We start from the raw sequence: 19,817 nt of genomic DNA, 5'->3' as shown, positions 1-19,817 counted from the left end.
TAAATAAAATATATAACTAGGCTCTATGAACTTTTAAATAGGTTCCAGGGGTACACGGGCAGCATTGGTGTGGTCAGTGGAGGAGTATTGCAAGTAGGGGCTGCAGACAGGCTATCAAAGGCCTAAAATAACAAACAGTAGGCAGTCATGGCAGTTTTACATCGGTTACATGGATACACAGGCAGGCACTCCAGGCAGCATTGTGGTCAGTGGAGGAGTATTGCAAGTAGGGGCCGCAGACAGGCTATCAAAGGCCTAAAATAACAAACAATAGGCTCATGGCAGTTTTACAGCGGTTACATGGATACACGGGCAGGCAGCTTGGTGGTCAGTGGAGGAGTATTTAAAGTAGGGACCGCAGACAGGCTTCAAAGGCCTAACATAAGAAAATGGGCTGGCTGTAGGCACTTTATAATTGGTTCCAGGGGTACACGGGCAGCAGTGGTCTGGTCAGTGGAGGAGTATTTAAAGTAGGGACCGCAGACAGGCTATCAAAGGCCTAACATAACAAACAATAGGCTCATGGCAGTTTCACAGCGGTTACATGGATACACGGGCAGGCAGCTTGGTGGTCAGTGGAGGAGTATTGCAAGTAGGGGCCGCAGACAGGCTATCAAAGGCCTAAAATAACAAACAATAGGCTCATGGCAGTTTTACAGCGGTTACATGGATACACAGGCAGCTTGGTGGTGAGTGGAGGAGTAGTGCAAGGAGTGTCTGTCCCAGTACTCCCAAAATATAAATAGATGTTAATGTCTCGCAAAACAACCAAAACAAAAAAAAAAGGTGGCATACTTAGGTACAGGGGTGGGCTCATCTACTGAGTTTCTGACATAGTAATTTGGCAGTAACTATTTAATGGTGCCAATATAGGACACAGACACAGACTACTTTAAGTTGCATCATAGATGTCTACAAATTTGTATTGTCAGTGCCAGACATTGAATGATGTCAGCGAATAGACTAAAGATTGGTGGAGCTGTGCGACATAATTTTGCACGTGGTAGAGCACATTTTGAGCTGGGGTAGGGGGGAACTCTCTTGAGGCCGGCGGGACCGCCCCAGGGCCCCTCATGTTACAACGGTGTGTCTGACGTTGGGTGCGCACCACCACCGCCAGAGACACTACATTGTACTATGAGGGACCCAGTAGCAATGCCGTCAACCAAAAGCGAGCACACCCACCTCTTCAGACAAACAGCAGTCTCACGGGTGCTTGCGCCAAGTCGCGATACCACGGCCCCGTGTGGGGAGTTTTGCCATTTAGGGAGGTGTAAACATGTCGTATGCTGTACAATCAGCTGCAGCAAATTAGACATTAGAAAAGTAATTCACAGGCAAGAGCTTTTCATAGGAAAGCTAGGTGTCGGCCGGGCAAGGTGGGGCAAAAGATTTCGAAATCCAGTTGTGGTTCATTTTAATGAATGTTAGATCGTCAACATTTTGGGTAGCCAGACGAGTCCTTTTTTCGGTTAATATTGAACCTGCAGCACTGAATACTCTTTCTGATAGGACACTTGCTGCCGGGCAAGCAAGCTCCTGCAATGCATATTCTGCCAATTCTGGCCAGGTGTCTAATTTGGAGGCCCAGTAATCAAATGGGAATGACGGTTGAGGGAGAACATCGATAAGGGATGAAAAATAGTTAGTAACCATACTGGACAAATGTTGTCTCCTGTCACTTTCAATTGATGCAGCAGTACCTGTCCTGTCTGCGGTCATAGCAAAATCACTCCACAACCTGGTCAGAAAACCCCTCTGTCCAACGCCACTTCTGATGTGTGCACCCCTAACACTCCTAGTCTGCTGCCCCCTGGAGCTCGTGTGAGAACGATCACGTGCGCTGTGTGCTGGGAATGCCTGAAGCAAACGGTCAACAAGAGTTGATTGTTTGGTTGCTAATATTAGTTCCAAGTTCTCATGTGGCATAATATTTTGCAATTTGCCTTTATAGCGTGGATCAAGGAGGCAGGCCAACCAGTAATCGTCATCGTTCATCATTTTCGTAATGCGTGTGTCCCTTTTTAGGATACGTAAGGCATAATCCGCCATGTGGGCCAAACTTCCAGTTGTCAAATCTCCGGTTGTGATTGGTTGAGGGGCAGTTGCAGGCAAATCTACGTCACTTGTGTCCCTCAAAAAACCAGAACCCGGCCGTGACACGCAACCAAATTCCTGTGCCCCCGGGAAAGGTTCGGCATTAAAAATATACTCATCCCCATCATCCTCCTCGTCCTCCACCTCCTCTTCGCCCGCTACCTCGTCCTGTACACTGCCCTGACCAGACAATGGCTGACTGTCATCAAGGCTTTCCTCTTCCTCTGGTGCAGACGCCTGCTCCTTTATGTGCGTCAAACTTTGCATCAGCAGACGCATTAGGGGGATGCTCATGCTTATTACGGCGTTGTCTGCACTAACCAGCCGTGTGCATTCCTCAAAGCACTGAAGGACTTGACACATGTCTTGTATCTTAGACCACTGCACACCTGACAACTCCATGTCTGCCATCCTACTGCCTGCCCGTGTATCCTCCCACAAATAAATAACAGCACGCCTCTGTTCGCACAGTCTCTGAAGCATGTGCAGTGTTGAGTTCCACCTTGTTGCAACGTCTATGATTAGGCGATGCTGGGGAAGGTTCAAAGACCGCTGATAGGTCTGCATACGGCTGGCGTGTACAGGCGAACGTCGGATATGTGAGCAAAGTGCACGCACTTTGAGGAGCAGGTCGGAGAACCCAGGATAAGTTTTCAATAAGCACTGCACCACCAGGTTTAAGGTGTGAGCCAGGCAAGGAATGTGTTTCAGTTGGGAAAGGGAGATGGCAGCCATGAAATTCCTTCCGTTATCACTCACTACCTTGCCTGCCTCAAGATCTACTGTGCCCAGCCACGACTGCGTTTCTTGTTGCAAGAACTCGGACAGAACTTCCGCGGTGTGTCTATTGTCGCCCAAGCACTTCATAGCCAATACAGCCTGCTGACGCTTGGCAGTAGCTGGCCCATAATGGGACAACTGGTGTGCAACAGTGTCATCTGCCGATGGAGTGGTTGGCAGACTGCGTTCTGTGGAAGAGCTGTAGCTTCTGCAGGAGGACGAGGAGGAGGAGGAGGAGGGGGTGCGAACGCCTACAGCCAACTGTTTCCTAGACCGTGGGCTAGGCACAACTGTCCCTAAATTGATGTCGCCTGTGGACCCTGCATCCACCACATTCACCCAGTGTGCCGTGATGGACACATAACGTCCCTGGCCATGCCTACTGGTCCATGCATCTGTAGTCAGGTGCACCTTTGTACTCACAGATTGCCTGAGTGCATGGACGATGCGCTGTTTAACATGCTGGTGCAGGGCTGGGATGGCTTTTCTGGAAAAAAAGTGTCGACTGGGTAGCTCGTATCGTGGTTCAGCGTACTCCATCAGGGCTTTGAAAGCTTCGCTTTCAACTAACCGGTAGGGCATCATCTCTAACGAGATTAGTCTAGCTATGTGGGCGTTAAAACCCTGTGTACGCGGATGCGAGGATAAGTACTTCCTTTTTCTAACCAGAGTCTCATGTAGGGTGAGCTGGACTGGAGAGCTGGAGATCGTGGAACTTTCGGGTGTGCCGGTGTACATGGCAGACTGAGAGACGGTTGGAGACGGTATTGTTTCCGCCGGTGCCCTAGATGCAATATTTCCTCCTACAAAACTGGTGATTCCCTGACCCTGACTGCTTTTGGCTGGCAAAGAAACCTGCACAGATACTGCCTGTGGTGCGGAAAATGGTGGCCTTACAGTGACGGAAGGGATGTTGCGTTGCTGACTAGCTTCATTGGCCGAGGGTGCTACAACCTTGAGGGACGTTTGGTAGTTAGTCCAGGCTTGAAAATGCATGGTGGTTAAGTGTCTATGCATGCAACTAGTATTTAGACTTTTCAGATTCTGACCTCTGCTTAAGCTAGTTGAACATTTTTGACAGATGACTTTGCGCTGATCAGTTGGATGTTGTTTAAAAAAATGCCAGACTGCACTCTTCCTAGACTCGGATCCCTTTTCAGGGATTGCAGACTGAGCTTTAACCGGATGGCAACGCTGTGCTCCAACAGGTTTTGGCTTTGACACGCGTTTTGGGCCAGATACGGGCCCGGCAGATGTAACCTGTTGCGATGTTGATGCCTGCTGCGGCCCCTCCTCCACCTCCGCTTCTGAACTACTGCCGCCTGCACCCTGTTCCCCCAATGGCTGCCAATCGGGGTCAATAACTGGGTCATCTATTACCTCCTCTTCGAGCTCGTGTGCAACTTCGTCTGTGTCACTGTGTCGGTCGGTGGTATAGCGTTCGTGGCGGGGCAACATAGTCTCATCAGGGTCTGATTGTGGATCTGTACCCTGAGAGGGCAATGTGGTGGTCTGAGTCAAAGGAGCAGCATAGTACTCTGGCTGTGGCTGTGCATCAGTGCACTCCATGTCAGAATATACTTGTAATGGGCATGGCCTGTTAAATGTTTCACTTTCTAAGCCAGGGACGGTATGTGTAAAGAGCTCCATGGAGTGACCCGTTGTGTCGCCTGCTGCATCCTTCTCTCTTGTTGTAGTTTTTGCTGAGGAGGACAAGGAAGCGACTTGTCCCTGACCGTGAACATCCACAAGCGACGCGCTGCTTTTACATTTACCAGTTTCGGAAGAGGAGGCAAAAGAGCTAGAGGCTGAGTCTGCAATGTAAGCCAAAACTTGCTGTTGCTGCTCCGCCTTTAAAAGCGGTTTTCCTACTCCCAGAAAAGAGAGCGTTCGAGGCCTTGTGTAGCCTGACGACGAAACTGGCTCCACAGCTCCAGACTTAGGTGGAATATTTTTATCCCCACGACCACCTGATGCTCCTCTACCACTACCATCATTACCAGCTGACAATGAACGCCCACGACGACCTCTTGCACCAGACTTCCTCATTGTTTTAAAATCTTAACCAAAGTAACTTTATTTGTTGCTGTCAAACAACTTACACGGTGAGCTATAACTTCAGTATGATTTCAATATCCCTTAACAGGTTGGTGAGACCACAAGGAAAATCAGGCACAATGTTACACACTCTGTTTTCTGTGGCACAAAATCACAGAGATGACACACACGCAGGACTGTCACTCAAGCACTAATGTCAATATTAATCTCCCACCTAATTTATTTATTTTTTTTTCTCAGGGAGACTTTAGAAACCAAATAATATTAAAAAAAAAAAAAAAAAAGGCTTTCTATGGCCCACAATTAGAGAGAGAGAGGTGGCACACCCAGGAGTCAAGACTGGCACACAAGCTGAAAGGGCAATATTACTCTCCCACTGTTTTTTTATGTATTTTTTTTTTTTTCAGGGAGACTTTAGAAACCCAATAATATTTTTTAAAAAAAATAAATAGGCTTTCTATGGCCCACTGAATGAGAGGGAGAGAGGTGGCACACCCAGGAGTCAAGACTGGCACACAAGCTGAAAGGGCAATATTACTCTCCCACTGTTTTTTTAGGTTTTTTTTTTTTTTTTCAGGGAGACTTTAGAAACCCAATAATATTTTAAAAAATAAATAAATAGGCTTTCTATGGCCCACTGAATGAAAGGGAGAGAGGTGGCACACCCAGGAGTCAAGACTGGCACACAAGCTGAAAGGGCAATATTACTCTCCCACTGTTTTTTTATGTATTTTTTGTTTTTTCAGGGAGACTTTAGAAACCCAATAATATTTTTTAAAAAAAATAAATAGGCTTTCTATGGCCCACTGAATGAGAGGGAGAGAGGTGGCACACCCAGGAGTCAAGACTGGCACACAAGCTGAAAGGGCAATATTACTCTCCCACTGTTTTTTTAGGTTTTTTTTTTTTTTTCAGGGAGACATTAGAAACCCAATAATATTTTAAAAAAAAAATAAATAGGCTTTCTATGGCCCACTGAATGAAAGGGAGAGAGGTGGCACACCCAGGAGTCAAGACTGGCACACAAGCTGAAAGGGCAATATTACTCTCCCACTGTTTTTTTATGTATTTTTTGTTTTTTCAGGGAGACTTTAGAAACCCAATAATATTTAAAAAAAAAAATAAATAGGCTTTCTATGGCCCACTGAATGAGAGGGAGAGAGGTGGCACACCCAGGAGTCAAGACTGGCACACAAGCTGAAAGGGCAATATTACTCTCCCACTGTTTTTTTAGGTTTTTTTTTTTTTTTCAGGGAGACTTTAGAAACCCAATAATATTTAAAAAAAAAAATAAATAGGCTTTCTATGGCCCACTGAATGAGAGGGAGAGAGGTGGCACACCCAGGAGTCAAGACTGGCACACAAGCTGAAAGGGCAATATTACTCTCCCACTGTTTTTTTAGGTTTTTTTTTTTTTTTCAGGGAGACTTTAGAAACCCAATAATATTTTAAAAAAAAAATAAATAGGCTTTCTATGGCCCACTGAATGAGAGGGAGAGAGGTGGCACACCCAGGAGTCAAGACTGGCACACAAGCTGAAAGGGCAATATTACTCTCCCACTGTTTTTTTAGGTTTTTTTTTTTTTTTCAGGGAGACTTTAGAAACCCAATAATATTTAAAAAAAAAAATAAATAGGCTTTCTATGGCCCACTGAATGAAAGGGAGAGAGGTGGCACACCCAGGAGTCAAGACTGGCACACAAGCTGAAAGGGCAATATTACTCTCCCACTGTTTTTTTATGTATTTTTTGTTTTTTCAGGGAGACTTTAGAAACCCAATAATATTTAAAAAAAAAAATAAATAGGCTTTCTATGGCCCACTGAATGAGAGGGAGAGAGGTGGCACACCCAGGAGTCAAGACTGGCACACAAGCTGAAAGGGCAATATTACTCTCCCACTGTTTTTTTAGGTTTTTTTTTTTTTTTCAGGGAGACTTTAGAAACCCAATAATATTTAAAAAAAAAAATAAATAGGCTTTCTATGGCCCACTGAATGAGAGGGAGAGAGGTGGCACACCCAGGAGTCAAGACTGGCACACAAGCTGAAAGGGCAATATTACTCTCCCACTGTTTTTTTAGGTTTTTTTTTTTTTTTCAGGGAGACTTTAGAAACCCAATAATATTTTTAAAAAAAAATAAATAGGCTTTCTATGGCCCACTGAATGAAAGGGAGAGAGGTGGCACACCCAGGAGTCAAGACTGGCACACAAGCTGAAAGGGCAATATTACTCTCCCACTGTTTTTTTATGTATTTTTTGTTTTTTCAGGGAGACTTTAGAAACCCAATAATATTTAAAAAAAAAAATAAATAGGCTTTCTATGGCCCACTGAATGAGAGGGAGAGAGGTGGCACACCCAGGAGTCAAGACTGGCACACAAGCTGAAAGGGCAATATTACTCTCCCACTGTTTTTTTATGTATTTTTTGTTTTTTCAGGGAGACTTTAGAAACCCAATAATATTTTTAAAAAAAATAAATAGGCTTTCTATGGCCCACTGAATGAGAGGGAGAGAGGTGGCACACCCAGGAGTCAAGACTGGCACACAAGCTGAAAGGGCAATATTACTCTCCCACTGTTTTTTTAGGTTTTTTTTTTTTTTCAGGGAGACTTTAGAAACCAAATAATATTAAAAAAAAAAAAAAAAAATAGGCTTGCTATAGCCCACTGAATGAGAGATAGCACACACAGCAGTGGCACACAAGCCCTGACTGAGGCCAATATTTTTCTCCCACTGATTGATGTAGTGTTTTTGTGTTGAGGTAGATTTTAGAACACAAATCACGGAAAAAATAAATAGGCTTTCTATGGCCCACTCAGTGAGAGATGGCACACACAGGGATGGCACTGTAGCAGAAATGCCAATCTTAATCTCCCACAAAAAAAAAACAAAAAAAAAAAAAAAACTGTCCTACAATTACTATCTCCCTGCAGTAATGTAAGCCAGGTATGGCAGGCAGCAATAGGAGTGGACTGATGCACAAATTAAATAAAAAGTGTGGACAAACAAAAAAGATAGCTGTGCAGAAAGGAAGGAACAAGAGGATATGTGCTTTGAAAAAAGCAGTTGGTTTCCACAGTGGCGTACACACAGCAATACAGCTATCACGGAGCCTTCTAGGGCAGCCCAATGAGCTACAGCGCTGAGGGGAAAAAAAAAAAAAAATAGCTTCCACAGTCCCTGCACACCGAAGGTGGTGTTGGACAGTGGAAATCGCTGCAGCACAAGCGGTTTGGTGGTTAGTGGACCCTGCCTAACGCTCTCCCTGCTTCTGACGAAGCGGCAGCAACCTGTCCCTAAGCTCAGATCAGCAGCAGTAAGATGGCGGTCGGCGGGAACGCCCCTTTATAGCCCCTGTGACGCCGCAGACAGCAAGCCAATCACTGCAATGCCCTTCTCTAAGATGGTGGGGACCAGGATCTATGTCATCACGCTGCCCACACTCTGCGTTCACCTTCATTGGCTGAGAAATGGCGCTTTTCGCGTCATTGAAACGCGACTTTGGCGCGAAAGTCGCGTACCGCATGGCCGACAAGCACAGGGGTCGGATCGGGTTTCATGAGACGCCGACTTAGCCAAAAGTCGGCGACTTTTGAAAATGATCGACCCGTTTCGCTCAACCCTAGTGTTGAGCGATACCGTCCGATACTTGAAAGTATCGGTATCGGAAAGTATCGGCCGATACCGGCAAAGTATCGGATCTAATCCGATACCGATACCCGATACCAATACAAGTCAATGGGACTCAAGTATCGGACGGTATCCCTGATGGTTCCCAGGGTCTGAAGGAGAGGACACTCTCCTTCAGGCCCTGGGAACCATATTAATGTGTAAAATAAAGAATTAAAATAAAAAATATTGCTATACTCACCTCTCCGACGCAGCCTGGACCTCACCGAGGGAACTGGCAGCGTTGTTTGCTTAAAATTCGCGCTTTAACTTCCTTACGCGAAGTCCCGGCTTGTGATTGGTTGCGCGCCGCCCATGTGGCCGGGACGCAACCAATCACCGCAAGCCGTGACGTAATTTCAGGTCCTTCAGGATTTTAAAATTACGTTCCGGCGTTGTGATTGGTTGCGTCGCAGTCACATGGGCGACGCAACCAATCACAAGCCGAGACGTCACGGGAGGCTGGACACGCGCGCATTTTAAAATGCGCGCGTGTCCTGCCTCCCGTGACGTCACGGCTTGTGATTGGTTGCGTCGCCCATGTGACCCCGACGCAACCAATCACAACGCCGGAACGTAATTTTAAAATCCTGAAGGACCTGAAATTACGTCACGGCTTGCTGTGATTGGTTGCGTCCCGGCCACATGGGCGGCGCGCGACCAATCACAAGCCGGGACTTCGCGTAAGGAAGTTAAAGCGCGAATTTTAAGCAAACAACGCTGCCGGTTCCCTCGGTAAGGTGCAGGCTGCGTCGGAGAGGTGAGTATAGCAATATTTTTTATTTTAATTCTTTATTTTACATATTAATGTTGTTTCGATACCGATACCCGATACCACAAAAGTATCGGATCTCGGTATCAGAATTCCGATACAGCAAATATCGGCCGATACCCGATACTTGCGGTATCGGAATGCTCAACACTAGTCATAAACCATAGAAATGTGAACCAAATGCAAATGGTCTTTACATAAAGCTTCACATCATCAGTTTGCGACACTAAACACGCTGATCCTTATCTGACCAGTTGCCGTGGGTGACCACACAGTTCATAGAGTATCATAAGCACCAACAGTCTATGGTACCTTACGGGAGCTCCTGCTCCACCTGCTGACTCCTTGTCAGTCCTCTCTCCTGGGAAGCTGCCTTAAGGGGTTCACTAACTTACCTGGCAGGCACACATCAGTCATTCCAGAGCCACCGAAGGACGGTAGCTTCCCCAACACAGAGCCATCACAGACTCTGCATACACTTGTTCCCATGTGCTCTTCAGGACGTCCTACTCCCAGGACATCAAATACTGGTTGTGCTCTTCAGGACATCCTACTCCCAGGACTTCCAACACAGAAGCCGTCACAGACCGTTCAGGACCATGGTCTCTCCAGGTGCTTCCAGGAAGTCTCCACTCACAGGAGCTTCCAAAACAGACCACCCAGATCCACGGTCACTCTGTGCTCTTCAGGGATCCAGTCCTACTCCCAGGACCTCCCAACGCAGTAGCTTTCCACAGTGCGCTATTCAGGACATCGGCCCCCCCTTGGGACCGTCCAACACACAGGTGTGTGGCCTGTCCAGGTGCTATTCAGGAAGTTCGTCCAACACCCCAGGCCACCAGGTCCAAAGCCCCACCATGTGCTATTCAGAGAGATAGCACTCACAACACATAGGCCCTTTCAGGACCTTCAGCACAGTCCATTCAGATCCATACTCAGAGCCATGTGACCCACACCTTGGTCACATTATATACCTGTAACCACTCCCATAGATGGGTGGTGTGTGTGTGTGACTAGTTCGGCCTGCCCATCTCTCATAACTAGCCCTACCAGCCTCCCTTCATAATTATACCAACAACTATACTTGTGGAACAGGAACTACAGGTCCCAGAACAATAACATTGCTTTAAGCTGAAAGCACAGAGTACCTTCCTGGACTTTTATAAATATACCTGTCTGCGATCCGAAAGTGAGCAATTTCATGTGTGCAATATTTGGGCAATAAAGCATGTCTTACTTAACTTGCCTGGGTCACTGTCTCTGCCGCTGTCTTACAAGAGCTAGAGTCAAAGATGACACATTTCCTTTGCATTTTAGGCAAAAAAATATTATAGGCTGTAAGTGTAGGCTGATGGGAGCAGTTGTCCCATGATCCGATGCCAGTGACCGGAGGTACATTTGGTGCGTAAAGTATTCAGACCCCTTAAATTTTACACTCTTTGTTTCATTCCAGCCATTTGGTAAAATCAAAAAAATTCATTTTTTTCACATTTATGAAAAAAATCTTGACTGAAAAAAAAATGAAATGTAGAAATGTTTGCAAATTTAATAAAAAAGAAAAACTGAAATATTATATGGTCATAAGTATTCAGACTCTTTGCTCAGACACTCATATTTACGTCACATGCTGTCCATTTCCTTGTGATCCTCCTTGAGATGGTTCTACTCTACTGGAATCCTGCTGTGTTTAATTTAACTGATAGCACTTGATTTGGAAAGGCACACACCTGTCTATATAAGACCTTGCAGCTCACTGTGCATGTCAGACCAAATGAGAATCATGAGCTCAAATTAACTGGCCAAGGAGATCAGAGACAGAATTCTGGCAAGACACAGATCTGACCAAGTTAACAACAGAATTTATGCAGTACTTAAGGTTCCTAAGAGCACAGTGGCCTCCATAATACTTAAATGGAAGAAATTTGGGACCACCAGAAGTCTTCCTAGACCTGGCCATCCAGCGTGGGAGAAGAGCTTTGGTGACAGAGGTAAAGAAGATCCACTTTGACTGAGCTGCAGAGACGCAGTAGGGAGATGGGAGAAAGTTCCACAAAGTCAACTATCACTGCATCCCTCCACCAGTCGTGCCTTTATGGTAGAGTGGCCCAACAGAAGCCTGTTCGCAGTGTAAGACATATGAAAGCCCGCATAGAGTTTGCGAAAAAACACATGAAGAACTCCCAGACTCTGGTCTGATAAGATGAAGATAGAGCTTTTTGGTGATAATTCTAAGCAGTATGTGTGGAGAATACCAGGCACTGCTCATCACCTGCCCAATACAATCCTAATAGTGAAACATGGTGGTGGCAGGACGACTGGTTGTCATTGAAGGAAACGTGAATGCAGCCAAGTACAGAGATATCCTGGATGAAATCCTCTTCCAGAATGCTCTGGACCTCAGACTTGGCTGAAGGTTCACATTCCAACAAGACAATGACCCTAAGCACACATATAATAACAAAAGAGTGGCTTCAGAATAACTCTGTGACCATTCTTGATTGGCCCAGCCAGAGCCATGACTTAAAGCCAATTGAAATCTCTGGAGAGATCTGAAAATGGCTGTCCACCAACGTTCACCATAGAACCTGAGGGAACAAGAAACAATGGCAGAGGATCTCCAAATCTAGGTGTGAAAAACTTGTTGCATCATTCCCGAGAAGACTCAGTCATGACTGTACAAGTGAAGCGGAGGCCAGGGGGTAGTCGTGGCTGAGGGTGGTACGACTACTGTCACATTAACACATTGCAGTCCACACACTTGTAAGTCAGAGTCCATTACACACCGCCGGGGTTCCTTTTCTTTCAACACCACACAATGACAGTCAGAGTCCAGGGTCATCTTCAACATAACAATTTACTTAGCTCATCCAGTTTAGTCACAGAAACAGCACAAGATTATTCACAGAATATCTCCATTCCATTTCTGTACTGCCCCTCACTCCTCCAGAAATATCCACCGGATCTGTCGGTGCTGCAGCTTCCTGACTGGTCAGACTAACCCGCTTCAGGAGTTCCCCACCCGCTTCCCTCTCCAAAGGTGAAGTCGTAGAATGGTTTTTCCATTCCTTACTAGGCCGTAGGCCTCGGATATTAAGGGTTGTTCCCATGAAGTTAGCTGCTACCATCTTTATGCTGCCCTGATATTCCTCCGCTACCATGTGATTGTCAGCTTCTGGACCTCTGGGCTCTTCTGCTTCAATGTTCCCTTGGACAAGACTGTCCTGTTCCAGCTCCCGGCTCACACACACTAACTCCAGGAAGCTCCCCAACTACTCTTTTCCTACTCCCTCCTAACCAGACAAAATCCTATTGGTCTAACTTATCCCTATTCTATTCTACTGTGGTCCCCCTACTGGTCTAAGTCCTACACTGTCCCTATATCTTTACAACACATGAACATACTGTAAGTACAATGCGAAACACAATATATAAACATTACATGACATATGAAATATACCAGGGACGTAGGCAAGGAGTGCAGGGCATTAAACTGGACCACCGCACACCTTACACTATCTCAAAAAGGTGTTTCTACTCAATACTGAGCAAAGAGTCTGAATACTTATGACCATGTGATATTTCAGTTTTTCTTTTTAATAAATTTGCAAAAACTACTATATTTCTGTTTGTTTCAGTCAAGATGGGGTGCAGAGTGTACATTATTGAGAAAAAAATGAACTTTTTTGAATTTGCCAAATGGCTGCATTACAATTAGTGTTGAGCGATACCGTCCGATACTTGAAAGTATCGGTATCGGAAAGTATCGGCCGATACCGGCAAAGTATCGGATCTAATCCGATACCGATACCCGATACCAATACAAGTCAATGGGACTCATGTATCGGACGGTATTCCTGATGGTTCCCAGGGTCTGAAGGAGAGGAAACTCTCCTTCAGGCCCTGGGAACCATATTAATGTGTAAAATAAAGAATTAAAATAAAAAATATTGCTATACTCACCTCTCCGACGCAGCCTGGACTTCAGCGAGGGAACCGGCAGCGTTGTTTGCTTAAAATTCGCGCTTTAACTTCCTTACTTGAAGTCCCGGCTTGTGATTGGTCGAGCGCCGCCCATGTGACCACGACGCGACCAATCACAGCAAGCCGTGACGTAATTTTAGGTCCTTCAGGATTTTAAAATTACGTTCCGGCGTTGTGATTGGTTGCGTCGCGGTCACATGGGCGACGCGACCAATCACAAGCCGTGACGTCACGGGAGGCAGGAGACGCGCGCATTTTAAAATGCGCGCGTGTCCTGCCTCCCGTGACGTCACGGCTTGTGATTGGTCGCGTCGCCCATGTGACCGCGACGCAACCAATCACAACGCCGGAACGTAATTTTAAAATCCTGAAGGACCTAAAATTACGTCACGGCTTGCTGTGATTGGTCGCTTCGCGGTCACATGGGCGGCGCGTGACCAATCACAAGCCGGGACTTCAAGTAAGGAAGTTAAAGCGTGAATTTTAACCAAACAACGCTGCCGGTTCCCTCGGTAAGGTGCAGGCTGCGACGGAGAGGTGAGTATAGCCATATTTTTTATTTTAATTCTTTATTTTACACATTAATGTTGTTTCGATACCGATACCCGATACCACAAAAGTATCGGATCTCGGTATCGGAATTCCGATACAGCAAATATCGGCCGATACCCGATACTTGCGGTATCGGAATGCTCAACACTAATTACAATCCATTTTTCCAGACCCCCACTACTGTGTTTTAGGCAGCCCCCAAATCTAAGAAGCATCATTGTCAGAAGCTCCCTGTCCTCTCCAACAGCTGCAGGAACCTTTCCTTGCAACCAGAAAAAATGTAAAACCTGTTCATTTATAATGACCACAAACAAGGTAAAGATCCCCAACTCACATCAGGACTACAAGATCCCAGGTACTTTCAGCTGCATCACATCTAATGTGGCGTACCTAATTATTTGTACCAAATGTCCAACTGGGGGACTGTATGTGGGGGAGACAGGGCAAAAATTAGAACGAATTCTCATCACCACACAATAAGAGAAAAAAGAATGGATTTAATTGTGGCAAAACATTTTTGTCTCCCAGATCACAGCATTATGGACATGAAATTACTTGCATTAATTTCAAATCTCAGAGAGACAGAAGAGTCTGGGAGTGTAAGCTGATGATGACCTGTGACACACTCAGTGCAGGAATGAATGTGTCACATGGATTTATGTCTTTTTACATCAATAAAGAAATTTGCTCCTCAGACCGAGTGGGGGCATCATAACAAAGAACCAATATTTCGGGACATAAACATTTTAGCACTCTCACATAATGGTAGTTCTGTTTCAAGTCACCTGTCTTATCTATGGCATTTTTTTCTGGGCTGTGTTGTGCATAAATATGTGTTTTTTCAGAATTTGTATTAGTCTATGCCTGATGAAGGGACCTGCGTAGTCTCGAAAGCTGGCAATTTGTTACCATCTTTTCAGTTAGCCATTAAAAGGTATCAACCACAGAGGACTCTCAATTCCAAATATTATTCTATCTTCTGGCTAACACGGTACAAATATATATATCTTTCCTGTATGAAATTTCAACAAATTCTTGATGTGAACATAATACCATCTGTAAGAAAGCTGAATTTTAAAAGAGGATGGATAATGATCCTAAACACATGTCAAAAATCCACAACACACTACCTCAAAAGGCATAAGCTGAAGGTTTTACAATGGCCTCACAGTCCCCCGATCTGAACATCAATGAAAATCTGTGGCAAGACCTCAAAATAGTAGCGCATGCAAGATGACCCAGAAACCTCACATAACTGAAAGAATTTTCCAAGGAAGAATGGATGAAACTCCCTCAAACAAGAATGGAAAGATTCTTGGCTGGCTGCAAAAAGCGTTTCAAAGCTGTGATACTTTCAAAAGGTTTCTACTAGGTACTATGCATGCAGGGTGCCCAAACATTTGCATTGGCCCACTTACTTTTTGTAATTTTTAAAATGTAGAAAATGAAAAATCTATATATACAGTATATATACTGTATGTATTTTTTTTTCTTTGCCTAAAATACAAAGGAAATGTGTCATCTCTAACTTTAGGCCTTTCAGAAATCATTTCATCTTCAACTTGTTTAACTGTTCACAATAAACAGTTAGCCATTAAAAGGTATCAACCACTGAGGACTCTCAATTCTAAATATTTTTCACAATAAACAGTCATTTTGACCATGGGTGCTCAAACTTTTACATGTCTATATACTGTATATGAGTCAATTACCTCAAAATCTTCTCAAATACTTGATACAGAAAGGACTTCCACTTCAATACAGTTGAATAAGTTCCAAACCGGCTGCAATTTTTTGTTGTTGTAATATACTGCATCATAGTGCAAAAATAAATCCTCGGCCATCTGGGCAATATCTAAACACATTCAGTCAGAAGCTCTGAGCCTTCTGCCTAGCACTTCAAAACAAAACCTAGTTCATACCATTCACCATATTAGTCAATTGACCAAAATCCTGTGCTTGCAAATTGATCTCTAGCTTGTGCTATTATATTACCGTATATTATATCTTATATATTTAATTGTATTGAGTACAATTGTCACAAATGTCAAATCTTTGCAATTTGCTTCTTATTCTAGGAATTTGTACGACTTACAGTAAATGATATTATGACGACCTATGTCACTATATTAACTGGTGACTTCCTACAAGCCGTTTTTGTACGTTTTTTTAATTATTGCTGGTGCTGGGATCTGGAGTATGGATGGGTATGTAACAATTTTGTCTACAATTTCAATCTTATGATCTAGGGTTTTCTTCTTTAGTTATATTTATTGTATAGATCATATGGAATTACACCTTTTGGTGTGGTTTCCTACTCAAACATAAAAGCTACATTTTTTTAACATATTGTCAACAATTTATTGAAATTTTGCAAGAAAAATAAAACTTTATCGACACTAAAAAACTTTTGTAAAGAGCCTGTAGGTGACATCAATTGTCTATTGAGCTTAGTATGCTCTGTTGGTAATATAGGAAGATCTCAGGGGCGGACATATCATTGGTGTATCCTGTCTGGCCGCACAGGAGCACAAGCAGGTGGAGTTGAGCATTATGATTAGAGATGAGCGAACTTGCTTGGAAAACATTTGCCAATCTCAAATTTGGCATGAACATAGCATATTTGGATTCGTGTTCAGTTTCCCTAGCATTTTTACTCAAAGTCGGAAAAATTTGGTCACAGTCCTGTAATTATTGCATTTCCACTAATTCTTTTGTTATGACTTTGGCTAATATAGTGGTCCTGTATGATGGGGACGTGTTTGAAGAGTGGTGGGGATGTGTCTAGGTCAGACGAGATGCGGAGTGTAATTCTTTTTTTTTCTTCTTTTTATCTTTAATAAATTAAAGTGTGTACCTTCCGGCAGCCAATCAGGGTGCAGGAATCATCCACAACATCATGACACAAGGTCTTCCGCAATTGGCTGCTGAACTCACATGTCCTTAGCCATATAAAAAGCGGACATCTTGTTTTGCTGGTGCCATTTTCTCAGTGTTACAGTACAGGGAAGGTGCTCCTGCTGCTGCTGCTGAAAGTGAACTTGTCAGTTAGCTAGACAATAGGGACAATAGAGAAACTTGGCACTCAAAAATACTTTAGCGTGGATAGTTATTTATTCAATGTGCATCCATCAAGACAAAAGTTGAACGTTTTCGGTCCACGTCCGGACCTTCATCAGAACAATTATACTGGCATACTGGGAAATACGTATATCCTGTCAAAACTGGTTTTAACAGAGTTTTCAAAGAAGCCTGGATGCAAAGAGGAATCCTGAGTGTGTCCACGCACATGGAGGGCGACAGAAGTCGCATGGTGAGTTGCGCAGTTAGCTAGATAGGATCCTGTCCTGTGTGAAATTGATCTTCCAGCATCTAACTATATCGTGCTAAAACTATGATGCAGTTTCAGGAGGCCCCATTTGCTAATCCAAATTGTTTGTGATAAAACTATGTTTCAGTGAGAAATCAGAAGGCTAGATTTCTACTTAAAAATTGTTAGACCTAATGTTGGGGTTCAGCCAGGAGGCCCAATTTGCTAATCCAAATCATTTGGGATAAAACTGTGTTGCAGTGAGAAATCCGAAGACCACATTTCCTCTTAAAAATCTTAACAGTGTTGTTCAGGCACACTATGTAATAAAATAAATGTTGATTGTTCAATTAGTGACAGATGTGGGCCTAAGGTTGTGAAACAGCAGCCTACAAGAGGGGAAGGGTACATACAACATAAGGGGAAAAAAGCGAGGTCATGTAGCAATTAAGAATAGGCTTGGTGTTTGATGTGTACATGGGTTAGGTGTTAATGTTAATGAAAGCGCAACTGAACAAACACCGTCTCATCCTATCCAAAGGCCACTAACAACATCTGTTACTGGACAGGCTACTCTACTCCATTTCTATGGCAGCCGCACAGGGGTACGCCTTCTAGATTAGGGCCAGAAAGAGCATGTGCTCCATTGGATGGCAAGCGCTGCATCAAGTGGCCTATCTTCCTTTTCCTCCACCTTAACATCACACACAGTACAATCCTCAGAGTCACAAATTTCTATTCCATGGTGTGAGGCAGTGACCGGTGTTACATGTGAGGTAACATGAGTAGAGGTCTTGGACATGCTGGTTGTCCAAGGCAGATTTATGGAAAACCTGCTCTGTATTTTTAAACAGATTGCAGGATGGTAGTGGTGCAGTCCATTTCATTCCTGGATGGGTTTTCCATGTGGCTGAAGGCCCCAGATTCTAGTTAAAAACCCTGCAGTATAGGGTTTGGGTCTGTCAGGCTCAGAGACAATGTCAGTCTAGTGTTTGGAGCAGTACAGAGCAGAAGGCTCTGCAGCGCTCCACCTGTGTGAGGCAACACAGGCCAGCGGAGCCAAACATCCAAAGCCGTTGAAAAGCTTGGCACCCCACAGAGTACACAGCGGTGCAGTCGCCCATGGCAACTGGTCTCAGGAGGTGGACTGGCGTGTTTAATGACTGTAAACTGGAGGATATGGTTCCCAGCTGTGATCAGGAGGATATCATGTGCTGTGTTTTTCTGAGTTGAATATCACACCCAGTACAGTCCGCAGAGGGAAGAAATGCAATAATTTGACTATTGCATGTATGAAACTTTACATACACAATCAACATGCGTTACTCTGGTAATACCCCTGCTTTAAAAAGTGGACCAATGGACCTCCACAACCATCAGCCGCCCCATCAATCGCTTCTTCCTCATCTTCTGTTACCATGTCAATATTGTGACACAGGTCTCCGACAGCTTAAACTCGGGTTCTTTACCTGCTCCAGTCACTCTGACTGAGAGCCCCCTGTCAGCTGTAATGGAAGTGGATATGCCTGCTGTTTTTGACCAATCTCAGAGAATGAGCACATCACAACTTTCTAAATCCACCATAACATCTCCGCCTGCACCTTCTTCATGGTCCAGCAGTTTGTCCGATTCACTGTACTCTGCCCTCTCTCAGCACTGCAGCCAGCCCATGGTCCTGCCGTTTTGGTCACTTAAAAGATTGTTTTCTCCTACGTATCAAAAATCTAAGAGGTTGAACTCCACCATCTCCAATCTGTTGACCACGGAAATGCAGCCTTTCCAACTGGTAGATACAGACAGTTTCCAAAAGCTGATGGCCGTTGCAGTCCCCCTGTACCAGTTGCCCAGTCACCATTACTTTTCTAAGAAAGCTGTGCCTGCACTACACTAGCATGTCACAGACAACATAACCTGTTCCTTTACTAAATCTATGTCTGCCAGGGGGCATTTCACCACATACACTTGGACGAGTAAGAATGGCCAAGGGCGTTACATCTCACTAACTGGGCAATAGGTGACTCTGGTGGCTGTAGGGGCAGGCGCTGCTCCTCAAGTCTTGGATTCCCCAAGGCTTTCAGGACAACCCTCTATATTTCACACTTCCTCCACTGTTTCTGCCTCCTCCTCTACCTCCTCTGCCTTAATGAGACACTCTTTCCAACAGTGCAGAGTGAATCACCACCAACGCCATACTGCACAGCCAGCACTTACCGCAATCAGGCAGTGTTAAAATTGACATGCCTTGGAGATCACAGTCATACAGCTGAAGAGTTGTGGACAGCTCTCCAGGCCAAGTTTGGGCAATGGCTGTCTCTGCTGAACCTGCATCTAGGGAATGCCGTGTCCGATAACAGTGCAAATCTGGTGGTGACCCTATGGCGAGGCAAGCTGACAAACGTGCCTTGCATGGCTCACATCCTCAACCTGGTGGTACAGCATTTTCTCTTCCACTATCCTGGTCTGGGAGCTGCAGAAAGTATGGAAGCTGTGTGTTCACTTCTGCTATTCACACCCTCAGATCATCGACTTGCATTGATACAGAGGTCTTTGTCCATGCCAGTTTACAGGTTGATAATCGATGTGCCAACAGGATGTAATT

At 44.7% G+C, this 19,817-nt stretch overlaps 1 protein-coding gene across 1 annotated transcript in view; it reads left to right on the top strand.

The window, feature by feature from the left end:
* LOC143794044 (transmembrane channel-like protein 1) overlaps positions 1–19,817 on the top strand; it is a 256,399-nt gene that overhangs the window by 125,941 nt on the left and 110,641 nt on the right. The window contains exon 14 of the mRNA XM_077280943.1: positions 15,987–16,115. Coding sequence (XP_077137058.1) covers positions 15,987–16,115 — 129 coding nt within the window. The remainder of the gene's footprint in view (positions 1–15,986; positions 16,116–19,817) is intronic.

This window comes from Ranitomeya variabilis, chromosome 1 (genome assembly GCF_051348905.1).
Source record: "Ranitomeya variabilis isolate aRanVar5 chromosome 1, aRanVar5.hap1, whole genome shotgun sequence".
NCBI lineage: Eukaryota > Metazoa > Chordata > Amphibia > Anura > Dendrobatidae > Ranitomeya > Ranitomeya variabilis.
This window is presented reverse-complemented; position numbering and strand designations above follow the sequence as displayed.